Source organism: Ascaphus truei, chromosome 9 (genome assembly GCF_040206685.1).
Source record: "Ascaphus truei isolate aAscTru1 chromosome 9, aAscTru1.hap1, whole genome shotgun sequence".
Taxonomy (NCBI): domain Eukaryota; kingdom Metazoa; phylum Chordata; class Amphibia; order Anura; family Ascaphidae; genus Ascaphus; species Ascaphus truei.
This window is the reverse complement of record NC_134491.1, coordinates 42,110,476-42,123,707: the sequence shown is the minus strand read 5'-3', so window position 1 is coordinate 42,123,707 and position 13,232 is coordinate 42,110,476. Positions and strand designations below refer to the sequence as shown.

The 13,232-nt window shown below is 41.1% G+C and overlaps 1 protein-coding gene across 5 annotated transcripts in view; it reads left to right on the top strand.

Annotated features, from left to right (window-relative positions):
- UNC79 (unc-79 subunit of NALCN channel complex) overlaps nt 1–13,232 on the top strand; it is a 115,646-nt gene that overhangs the window by 27,136 nt on the left and 75,278 nt on the right. For all 5 annotated transcript variants that reach the window (XM_075614475.1, XM_075614473.1, XM_075614472.1 and 2 more), the window contains 4 exons: nt 1,337–1,507; nt 5,351–5,446; nt 11,318–11,373; nt 12,493–12,622. In XM_075614475.1, coding sequence (XP_075470590.1) covers nt 1,337–1,507; nt 5,351–5,446; nt 11,318–11,373; nt 12,493–12,622 — 453 coding nt within the window. The remainder of the gene's footprint in view (nt 1–1,336; nt 1,508–5,350; nt 5,447–11,317; nt 11,374–12,492; nt 12,623–13,232) is intronic.

Genomic DNA, 13,232 nt, shown 5'->3' with positions numbered 1-13,232 from the left:
AGACACCCTCAGGGAATAAATGATTATATAGAATGGCTGAATGTATGTGGGGGCTACATGTATGTGGGGGCTGCATGTATGTGGGGGCTGCATGTATGTGGGGGCTGCATGTATGTGGGGGCTGCATGTATGTGGGGGCTGCATGTATGTGGGGGCTGCATCAATGTACAGGCACAGATTTACCTTCAGGGTTCGCCTACAGAGCACTACTAGTGGGATTTAGCACTAATAGATGATTATTAAGACACAATCAATCTATATACTATATATTGTACTCACTGATTTTTTTATTGTAGTTATCACACGTTGGCGCTTTTTAATTGTGTCACTATTGTACAGGCCAGAGTGGGACATAGCCAAGCTTTTCCTTAATGTGACTCTCTAGTCATCTATTGGAACAGGGGTATTTCCCAGTAGTAGCTGGGGAGGCGGTGATGGCATGGAACATGCTAAATAAAGCCACGGAACATACTGAACAAAGCCACGGAACATGCTAAACAAAGCCACGGAACATGCTAAACAAAGCCACGGAACATGCTAAACAAAGCCACGGAACATGCTAAACAGAGCCACTGAACATGCTAAACAAAGCCACGGAACATGCTACACAAAGCCACGGAACATGCTACACAAAGCCACGGAACATGCTAAACAGAGCCACAGAACATGCTAAACAAAGCCACGGAACATGCTAAACAGAGCCACGGAACATGCTAAACAAAGCCACGGAACATGCTAAACAAAGCCACGGAACATGATCTGAACACAGCATCAGAAAGTGCTATCTGCCTCGCTGTGAATGCTCAATTGGGATTGATTGACCCTATAAACCAATTGCTTGTGGCAGTACTAAGCAATTGGATATCTGCCTATAATGCCCCCTCCTGATATTAGCTATGGCTGGTTATTTTTTTTTCTCCAACTTTACAAAGCAAATAATGTGACACATTCCATTGTTCGGTATCGCAGTACCCACAGAGAGGGGGTAATTGAATGAAAATGGAGGGGGCGAGAGATAAGAGAGGAGGTGTAAGAAGAGGGAGGGAGAGAGAGTGAGGAAGAGTGACAGAGGGGAGAGAAATAAAGGTGTGAAAGGGGTGGGAGGGGCGGGGGCAGCAACACGGGGTTGGGGGGTGGGACCCAGGTGAAGCTCTATCCTGGGTCCCAGGAAACCCGTGTACGACCCTGAACCCACAAGTGCACAGTCAGTTTTGAGGGTATTGCTGTTTATTGCAAAGCGCATTCAGAACAGACAGTGTTCGTGGAAACTGCAAATTAGGCGACATTGTGTTTAATTTCATGGCTGACTAAACTGACTGTTCATTTTTCTTAACAGATCTTGGACAATCTATATTTTATACGACGACCTGTTTATTGGCATTCCTAAGTGATGACATCCTCAGTACTTTACCCTATACAATGATTTCAACTCTGGCGACCTTCCCTCCATTTCTGCACAAGGATATTATAGAATATCTGAGCACCTCATTCCTGCCCATGTCTATATGTAAGTTTACAGAGCGCAACAGATGTCTGGTTTTTAGAATTGTCTTTAGAAATTTTATCAAACACTGTATCACCACAATTGCATTATAACTTTAAATGCACAGAAAGAATGTGCTCTGCGTGTGTACTGTATGTGTGTGTGTGTGTGTGTGTGTGTGTGTATACTGTGAGTGTGTGTGTGTGTGTGTACTGTATGTGTGTGTGTGTACTGTATGTGTGTGTGTACTGTATGTGTGTGTGTACTGTATGTGTGTGTGTGTGTGTGTACTGTATGTGTGTGTGTACTGTATGTGTGTGTGTGTGTGTGTGTGTGTGTGTGTGTACTGTATGTGTGTGTACTGTATGTGTGTACTGTATGTGTGGGTGTACAGTATGAGTGTGTGTACTGTGTGTGTGTGTGTGTGTGTGTGTGTGTGTACTGTATCTGTGTGTGTCTGTGTGTTTGTGTACTTTATGTGTGTGTGTGTGTGTGTGTGTGTGTGTACTGTATGTGTGTGTACTGTGTGTGTGTGTGTGTGTGTGTGTGTGTGTGTGTGTGTGTGTGTGTGTGTGTGTGTGTGTGTGTGTGTGTGTGTGTGTGTGTGTGTGTGTGTGTGTGTGTGTGTGTGTGTGTGTGAATGTATTGTGTGTGTGTGTGTTCCACAGGAAATAGGTAACTATTACCTCCTTATTCTTCACATGGAGACTTTGGGACAGGAAATCCTTCCCTCTGCTGCAGAGCAGTGCATTTTTGGGCCCCTCTCACACTGGAGCGCTAAGCGCTAAGCTCCTCCAGTTATGGTTCTTATTTGCAAAATGATAACATTTCCTTTTTATCATAATTTGCAGCCTTCGGTTATTTGATCTGCTGACTGAAGCAAATTAAAACATAAATCATAATGAAACAATTTTACTGCACCCCACACACTATAAGGCAGAGTTTCTCAACTCCAGTCCTCAAGGACCTCTAACAGTGCAGGTGTTAAGGGTATCCTCTCATTAGCACAGGAAACTCACTCGTTTTGACCGTACGCCTGTGCTCCAGCAGGTGTATACTAAAAACCTGCACTGTTAGTGGGACTTGAGGACTGGAATATTGAAACTATGGATGAGGGTGATGAGAATTATTAACACACTTAATATTGTTGTAATAACGGATAATGGAAAATCTCCATATACGTATATATCACTGTGGAAATGGAATAGAAATGAATTAATGTATGGGTTGTGATAATCATTATATTCTTTTAATTAGCATGTGGAATATGTATTCTCTTCTGCCAGTTTCAAATGGATTTCCCCCCTAAACTAAATATGGTTTCTGTGTTATATTGTTGCGCAGCAATTTATAAGCAGTGAATCAGTGGTTACAAGTCCTTTGATTGGCACAACAGGACTGAGGTGTTATAAGAACCACTGTGCTATAAATACTTACTACGTGATCACTGTTATGTACAGTAATCTCTGATTGGTTGTTTATCTGCTTTATTGCTGGAGGATTATGGGAATTGGGCACCCCCATTCCTTTCTATTGTTTATTTAATTTATTTTCTGGAACACACACAGTATGAATACATACAAGGAAACAAGATCCACCTGTGATTGTTCTGTCCAGTGTAACCTTGGAAGCTAAGAAACACAATTCATCTATTATTGTTACCATCTTTTATTTGTATGCCATCAACACATTCTGCAGCACTGTACAATCTGGGAGAGTGGACAATAAAACTGTATGACACAAGAGCACATACATGTTAAAGGAGCCTTTCCTCATATATTTTTATCCTACGTGGATAGCAGGGGGTTGCTGGAGCTGAACCATGTTCATTTCAGCTCCGGGGACCCCTGCTCCCGGAGATACTTATCTCGGAAGGTGCTGCCGGTGTCTCCGCACTGTTTACAAGGTCCCATGTCACCTGACCCATTAGGAAGCTTGGACGGAGGACACTGCAGCTTCCTGTTGGCCTACGTGATGCAGGACCTTCATATACCTCGCCCAGTGGGTATCTCGGGAAGCAGGGGGTCCCCGGAGCTGAAATTAACATGGATCAACTCCAGAGACCCCCTGCTTCAAACGTAGGGTAATAACTAAACACATTAAAAACTGGCAAACGCCTCTTAAAGAGACAATCGCATAGAGCTTCTAGTAGATCTGTCTTCATAGTATTAATGTGAAAAAATGAAGGTGCAAATAAGTTAAAAAGTGAAATCCAGTGCAGTGCTGCATATGTGAAAAATGCACTCACAGCTGGTTCGTGTCGGTTGTTGAACCAAAAATGCAGTCCTTGGTGTTGACTGCACATTGTAGTCCTCCTCAAATGAAAACAAATAGGAAGAGCATAGCATAATAACGTTTAATATGCAATAACAGAGCAGGGAACATACAAAATGCCCTCACATTTTCCCAGTCTGCCCTGCGTAATGAGTGTCATAGCACACACTCCAGCCATTCTGGAGTAGCACCAAAACCGGCACGTCTGTCCTCAGAGGTCCTGCTCAGCACCTCTTGTTGGTGACATCCTTGCCCAAGTCGGTCCTTCCACGTCTGCGCGCGCACCTTGTGGTGGGCTGGCTGGTACGGTGTCCTCCAAGTAGCAAAAACCCTACGCGTTTCGCCATTATCCAAAAGTCAGCTTCCTCAGCGGCGCCGCGGTTTCAGGATATTCCAGAGTGGCTGGAGTGTGCGCTTATGACACTTATTGCACAGGACAGACTGGGAAAATGTGAGGGTATTTTGTACGCTCCCTGCTCTGTTAATGCATATTATACGTTATTATGCTATGCTCTTCCTATTTGTTTTCATTTGAGGAGGACTACAATATGCAGTCAACACCAAGGACTGCATTTTTGGTTTAACAACCAACACGAACCAGCTGTGAGTGCTTTTTTCACATATATAGCACTGCACTGGATTTCACTTTTTAACTTATTTGCACCTTAATTTTTCCCCGCTATTCTGCACACGGTACTAGGGACTGTTTTTGTAGGGTGCTCTAAGTTCATTTGAACACTTGGTTTTGTTTGTGCTTCTTATTTTTGTCAATTCGTATTATTAATATAATATTTATATAGCATGTGTTTTTCTGTAATATTTTCTTTTTACCCCTCACTGTTGTTTTACAAAAATAATAATAATATCTATATATCAGATATGTTTGTGATCAAATGACTTCATTATTGTAATCTGTTTTTAAGCCAGAGTTAACAGGTATAAAGAAGGAGAGATGGAAACACATTAGCAATACACATTATTCCCAGTAATTCTTCATGGTGTAAAGTCTGCTGGGAACGGAGACAGAGATAAAGAGACATGGAGTCATCTTCAATTTGCCACTCTACAGAGGAAATATTCAGGAGATATGATGCCGCACATCAGTAATATACCCTGATATCAAAGTATTTATTCTACAGAGGAGTTCTAACTAGTGTAAATAAATCAGATTAGGAAAATCAGAACTACTCAGACAACTGCACTCAAATAAATCGATGTGATAGTTACATGTAAAAGTTCTATAGTTGGAAACGTACAGTGTAACGTGGCGCATTTCAATAAATAGAAACAACACTAACCTTTTTGCTGCTATTTGAGCCATTGGCAGCTAAATAGTTAAGGGTCTTAACAGATTTGGGAACTGTGTATGGGGGATAAGCATGTTTCCAGTGTTTGACGTTTTGGTGCCATGAAGTTTAGAATATCCCTGGATTCTCCCTAGCTGGACACTAAGCAAAAACTAGAAAGTCACTGTAAGGCTATAGTCGAACCAATAGGCCAGACGAGCGCTGTATAAGTAACCTCCTGAAATGGAACGTGCTGTGTGGGGAAATGGGTTGCGTTTGGAAACTGAAAGGTGCTCCTTTGTTGCAGTGGGCTCCAGCCGGAGAGAAGGAGGCGTTCCTGCACACGTTAACCTGTCTGCCTCTTCAATGCTAATGATTGCAATGCAGTACACATCAAATCCTGGTACGTGTACACTACGCCACACATCTCTTCACATGTTTGCTAAACAAAGTGAGGTGTGAGCTCTTGGGGTTATTATTCTAGTGAGTGGGAGTATCCGTGCGGTGATGCCGATCAGCACTAGTGCACCTTCATATACAAGTCCCCTGAAGTGTTTTATACTACAAGCGACATCTACAAACAACTCTTATGTTGATTCATTAATGTTAACGGAAGGGCACAAAGTACTTTTGTTGGTGATGTATTTTTGGAAAGTTTAGAACATCATCAATAAAACATTGGAAACACATTTCAAGTATTGAGAAAAATACACAAAAGGCTATGTACAAAGTCTAATTATTCCCTACACTTTTAGCTAAGATAGTGCCTTTTAATGGCAAAGTATCCATTTATTTTGCTCCAGTTTTGCCCTCCTGATGCTTCCGGTGATTGAGAGGAACGGGAGGAGTAAGGTATGGGTTACAGGCCTCACATATTATCAGGGGATTATTTTGCACGTGCGACCGTCACTTTCTGTCTCCGGTCTGAATCGGGGGAAATATGAAGACAGATTATGAAGGCCCATATTTACTAAGGATTCTTCCAGCGCCCGAAGGGTTCTGGTGGCTTACTAACTCTGGCCCACAAATACAAATACCACTTGTTAGCACATTCACATGTCTCAGACAAGTCCACAACCCTGCCTTTCCCCATTATCTCTTTGTATACAATTAATAAAGATAAACCGGCGCCAAAATACAATAGAAATCTGACCAAATATAGTCCAATTCAAAGGGTTGAGATGAGTTCCAGGGAAGTGTCCTCAATGTAATCTCAGACAAACACACATATAAGACCACAACATAAAACAGAAGAAAAAAAGAGAAAAAAGATCATAGTGCAACTAAATACAAACAACAATTCACTGATTTAGTATACAAATAAAGACAGCAGTTTAATATATGATTAAAATGTAAACATAAAAACAACAAACATATGCTTGTTGGGCAGGGACACACTTATGAAGTGATGGCATCCAGTCGGGCTAAAACTGAAACCCTACTTACAGCAATGCTGAGGTATATAAGCCTGTAATGCAGTCACACTACACCCTCCGTGGCCTGGGTAGAAGATGTATCAGCTGAACCGTCAAAGAGCTGCTGCACCGCAGGGAAGCGCCACTCCTGTGGTACCACGCCACCCGCTGCCTCACTAATCCTCAGACACGCGTCCGCTCGTAGATGGAGGAGCACCAGAGCTCAAAGCCGCCGAAGGCCTCACTGGGACCGTCACGCGGACCAGAGGTCTCGCGATACTGCGTGACGTCACCGCTGTGTGCCGGGACAGAGGAGGAGAGCTCGCGAGTGCCAGGCACTCAGACAGCCAAAGCCACGGGGGGAAGGGAAAGCAAATAAACAGGAGAGGAAGCCAAATGGTCCTTGCCAAAAAATAGTAGTCCATCCTACGCGTTTCGTGACGTCAGTCACTTCGTCAGGGGCATGATGGGACAAGTAAAAGCAACAGTATATTTATACTAAAACACTAATTGGCAAATTGCCTAAAAACAAATATTAAAACACATTCATATATAAGCAGACTAATATCAGTGAGTAAAACATATATATACTATGAAATAAAAATACAAATACATAAAAAGAAAAATCAAAGAAAAATGAAAAGTAAATAAAACACCTGCTCTTAAAGAGACAGTACACAAAGAACACTCATAGGATTACACATAGCAAGAGACCAAACATGGAAGAATACCAATACCAATGAACAACAAGCAGCAAAAGAGGACACAACAACTAGGTGTCGCATGTTAAACCTTCACTATTTAACCAAAAATGCAGCTAGATCAAATTCGATATTTAGACCATTGGGGGATAGCGTTTTAAGTTCATATATCCAATATGACTCGCGCTTGCTAATACCGTTAATTTTATCTCCCCCTCTCCAATTACCAGGATAACTTTCAATGGCCTGACATTTTAAACCAATAGGGTTCTGCTGATGGTGGGTCAAAAAATGATGGGACACACTATGTGTAGTGAGACCTCTTTTAATGTTGTATATGTGTTTTCGTATATACGTCTCTGGTAAGACCTCCCCGTGCGGCCTACATATTGCAGCCCGCACGGGCACTGCAATAAGTCTCGCCTGAGACTGAAGAATAAATTTCTAGATCGACAATATTCAGAGGATTTGCTCTCTCAAACTATGTCACAGGTTCATGGTATTGATAGGGCTAACCTTCTGGAGTACAATAAGGACAAGGGAGATTCTAGTTCTAACAATGTGGTCTCCTTTGTAACACAATATAATTCTATGGCTCCTTACATTAGGAAGGTTTTGTGCAATCACTGGCCCATCCTTTTAAGAGACCCTGTTTTGGCTCAAATTCTACCCCCAAAACCAGCGGTTATTTTTAGTAAGGCCCCGAACTTGCAATCCAGATTGGCTCCTACATGCCCTAATTTATCTAACATGACCAGGTTGGAGAAAAAACCTAAGGGTTTTTTTCTTTGCAGTAATTGCACTGCTTCTAAGCATTGTTCTAAACTAAGTACGTTTAGTTCTAACGTTACTGGACGGATATATGATATACGTTCATTCATTGATTGTCATTCTGTATTTGTAATTTACTTATTGCAGTGCCCGTGCGGGCTGCAATATGTAGGCCGCACGGGGAGGTCTTACAAGAGACGTATATACGAACACATATACAACATTAAAAGAGGTCTCACTACACATAGTGTGTCCCATCATTTTTTGACCCACCATCAGCAGAAACCTATTGGTTTAAAATGTCAGGCCATTGAAAGTTATCCTGGTAATTGGAGAGGGGAGATAAAATTAACGGTATTAGCAAGCGCGAGTCATATTGGATATGTGAACTTAAAACGCTATCCCCCAATGGTCTAAATATCGAATTTGATCTAGCTGCATTTTTGGTTAAATAGTGAAGGTTTAACATGCGACACCTAGTTGTTGTGTCCTCTTTTGCTGCTTGTTGTTCATTGGTATTGGTATTCTTCCATGTTTGGTCTCTTGCTATGTGTAATCCTATGAGTGTTCTTTGTGTACTGTCTCTTTAAGAGCAGGTGTTTTATTTACTTTTCATTTTTCTTTGATTTTTCTTTTTATGTATTTGTATTTTTATTTCATAGTATATATATGTTTTACTCACTGATATTAGTCTGCTTATATATGAATGTGTTTTAATATTTGTTTTCAGGCAATTTGCCAATTAGTGTTTTAGTATAAATGTACTGTTGCTTTTACTTGTCCCATCATGCCCCTGACGAAGTGACTGACGTCACGAAACGCGTAGGGTGGACTACTATTTTTTGGCAAGGACCATTTGGCTTCCTCTCCTGTTTATTTGCTTTCCCTTCCCCCCGTGGCTTTGGCTGTCTGAGTGCCTGGCACTCGCGAGCTCTCCTCCTCTGTCCCGGCACACAGCGGTGACGTCACGCAGTATCGCGAGGCCTCCGGACCGCGTGACGGTCCCAGTGAGGCCTTCGGCGGCTTTGAGCTCTGGTGCTCCTCCATCTACGAGCGGACGCGTGTCTGAGGATTAGTGAGGCAGCGGGCGGCGTGGTACCACAGGAGTGGCGCTTCCCTGCAGTGCAGCAGCTCTTTCACGGTTCAGCTGATACATCTTCTACCCAGGCCACGGAGGGTGTAGTGTGACTGCATTACAGGCTTATATACCTCAGCATTGCTGTAAGTAGGGTTTCAGTTTTAGCCCGACTGGATGCCATCACTTCATAAGTGTGTCCCTGCCCAACAAGCATATGTTTGTTGTTTTTATGTTTACATTTTAATCATATATTAAACTGCTGTCTTTATTTGTATACTAAATCAGTGAATTGTTGTTTGTATTTAGTTGCACTATGATCTTTTTTCTCTTTATTTCTTCTCTTTTATGTTGTGGTCTTATATGTGTGTTTGTCTGAGATTACATTGAGGACACTTCCATGGAACTCATCTCAACCCTTTGAATTGGACTATATTTGGTCAGATATCTATTGTATTTTGGCGCCGGTTTATCTTTATTAATTGTGTATTTTTTGGTTTGTGTCACCCATTTTTCCTGGCAGCCTTTGCTTCTATATTTTTGAAGTGTATTTATATTTATTAGCTGTTTAATTGACACTAATTTTTGTAATTTTTGCAATAGCGCTGGTCTCACTGCCCTTTCTCTTTGTATGCAATGCTTCCACTGCAGCCAGGGATTCTGGGTAATGACATGCAAATGAGCACTCAGTGTCACTTTTTGCCTTTTGTCCATTTCAACATCGGACCCCTATAAGCTAAGGAACATATGACAGAGTACAAACAGGCACAGTGAGTAATATGTGCCGCACAATACCAGGGAAATGAAGGGGTTAAACACAGATGGTGCTCCAACCAGTGGATGAGGAGCTACTCACGTTAGGTGAGTAGGATTCAAACGATAAATTAATCTTTAACATTAGCTCAGTAATGGATATGTGATGATGACGATGACGATGACGATGACGACGATGACGATGATGATGATGAATACATGACAAGACAAAATGCAAAATCCAAATTAAAACAAAAACAGCTCCAGTATCAGGATGAGGACGTGTGAGCAGAGTGCGCTCACACTTACACTTGGTGCCACTTACTGGAAAACGAGTCGTTGATTCTGTATCTGGCACTCATCCAGTCAGACAGGAATACAAAGTAACAGCACATTAGGAAGTGTCCAAATCTGCAAGCAACGCGCTATTTGTTATATACAGAGAAAAAGGCAAGCACAGCGTCTCGGTGATACAACCTCCCTTCGCTATGGGGTCTTGCCTTTAAAGTCCTTGCACTGCACCTATATGCTTATTTACAATTGTTTGCTTATTTGACTGCTGTGGATAATGAGCTAAGGACTTTTATACATTGCCATCACAGCCTGTATGAGCTTTAGATACATCATTATTTTCAGAGGATTCACATATCCCAATGCTGCAGATTCTCATTTTCTGCTCAACATTTAGCTGTTCTTGGTTTGAGCGGTATTATCAGAAGCAGGGAACATTTCCTTTTTTTCCTTGCTGTGTTGGTGTTTCATACATTTATCTTGCTCCAGTTTTACTGTTCTGTAATATTACATCTCGGTTGTATTAATGTAACCTTCTTCGGCCACTGCACTTCATTCCAGTGAAGATTTAAATATTTGTAATATATTGGATCAACTTTCTTTGGCCTTTAACTGATGATAGGAAAAGGTCCCAGACAATGATGGGACCCTCTGACTATAACATTAAATTGTGATGGCTCAATCATATTTAGAGCGTTTAGGACCTCTTAGGTCTCTTGTTAAGGCAGGAATTTGATGGTTCTTACATGTAAGGGACAGAAGCCCATTAAGTATGAATTCATGTAAACAAATGTTAAAAAAGAATTGCGTATGGAAGGTATGTATTATAAAACAACGCAAGAAATTAGAGGTAAGTACTCAAGTTGAAATCTCTGGAGGTGCAGACAGTTTAACACATCACAGGACATTGTAGCCATGAAGGGATTCAATTGTGGCTTTTAAATGAAGACTCATACAAATTCAGATACGGCTTTCATTGGCCCTTATTGTTTCATTTCCGTTAATATACAAAACTAGAATCTACAATTGTTCCTAATCTATTTGCAATATCCTGAAAGCATAATTTAATGGTTGTGAAAAATGATGACAAATGGTTTGAAGGTCAGGAGCCACAAAGCAGCCAAACAGACGTCTCACTAAACCAGCGTACATGCGCGAGACAGAGAAACAAATATATCTAATGAAGTAATGTTCTATATCTGTGCTAGTTATTTAATTGCACTTGTTTTTCCTTGGAATGTGAAATATGATATTTATATTTTTCTTAGTGTACCATTGCCAGCTATTGGAATGCCTAATGAAATATAAGCAAGAGGTTTGGAAAGTAAGTATGCAATATTAAATGGGAAAGTTGTTGTCTGAAATTGTGAAAGGTCAATGTCCTAATGCTAGAAAGGTCAATGTCCTGATGCTAGAAAGGTCAATGTCCTAATGCTAGAAAGGTCAATGTTTTTCTGACATACTTTGGCAGAAAAAAATGAATATAGATTAGAAATAGACTAATGATTGAGCTCTAGATCTGTGGGGCTCCACTCCAGTCCTCAAGACCCCCCAATAGGTCAGTTTTTCAGCATATCCCTGCTTCAGCACAGGTCACTCAATTAGTGGCTCAGTCGAAGGCTGCATCACCTGTGTTAAAGCAGGGATATCCTGAAAACCTGACCTGTTGGGGGGGGGGGGGGGGGGCGGGGGGAGGGCAGGGGTCTTGAAGACTGAAGTTGAGCCCCCTGCTATAGATTATCAGGCAACTGCTGGATTTGTCACCTGTTTCCAGCAAAAACAGCCCTTGCCGACAGCCCTTGGTTTTCTCTTCTGGTTAAATATACTGTACTTGTTAGCCCTGCTACAGATCCTGGGTGATAGGAATGGGTTGCGGACTCTCATGGAAACAAATGAGTAACAAACCAAGCACTAGACTGTTCCTGTTGATTTGGTGTTCATTGGCAGCCCTACTGTACAACTCTTGGTACCATCTCTGTGGTTTCCCTGAAGGGGTGGAAGATATAAAACAAGAAGAGCTGAGCCGTCCCCAAAACATCTGTATCCATCTGATCCCCATATGTATAATTTCCTGGTAAACCCTGAAGTCAGAGACCACAGGAAGTGATGACCAAACATCATATTTGTTATTAAACTCTTGGAGGGTGATTCACTGAGCTGTGATAGTGCTAAGCAGGGCATTATTGCATGGACACTTCCATTGAACCAATAGAATTAGCTGTGTGATAGTACCCTGATTGGCACTATCTCATATTAATATTCAACTCCTGTAGTCCATAAGTAGAGAAGGAATGTATCACATCCCTGCATTCAATTCAGATTATATAATCAGATGTGGACAGTTCTCCCTGCTTGATGTGCATTATATTTTGTGAGTGTAGGAGTCAGTGAATTACAAGATTACAAATGTATTGCTCAAAGTATTAATCATTGTCCCCCCCAGGATTTGCTTTATGTAATAGCCTATGGACCATCCCAAGTGAAGCCACCGGCTGTACAAATGCTTTTCCATTACTGGCCTAATTTGAGACCTCCAGGTGCAATAAGTGAGTACAGAGGATTGCAGTACACAGGTGAGTGGTGAGTTCTCGCTTTATCGTCTCCAGATAACGCACTAATCAGTATCATTCTTATTTTAAAGTCATAAAATGGGCTCTCCCATATATTTAATGAACTGCAACATGTTTTGTCAACAGTGATAACATTAACGTATTTCTGAACATAAACAAAATTGTAAAAAAATCCTATCCCCTATAGAATATTTTGGCTGATTTGGTACATAATCTCAGTCAGAGTATAAAGTGAATGTCAGAAACAATATATCTTTACAGAGAGACTAATATGAAACAAGCAGCACTCACATATTAACTCTTTCTGTTCTTGTACTTTGTATGTTAACACATCAGATTTCATTATTTCTATAATGGTTATCTAAATTACTGTTTATTCACCCGTGATTGTATAAACTTGGCAGGTTGCTAATGTTTGTTCAACTGATGGTGGCCTTGTCAGGTCTGTTCGACACTTTAGCAATAATATTTGATCCAACTATTCAATTAGTGTTTCATGTTTGGTGTTATATGTGTCACAATTGACACACAGAACATTCAAATGTCTAATTTTTACAAACTAAATCTTGTCAATGAAGTTCTACTTTAAACTACAGTCGTATTGAGTTTAAAT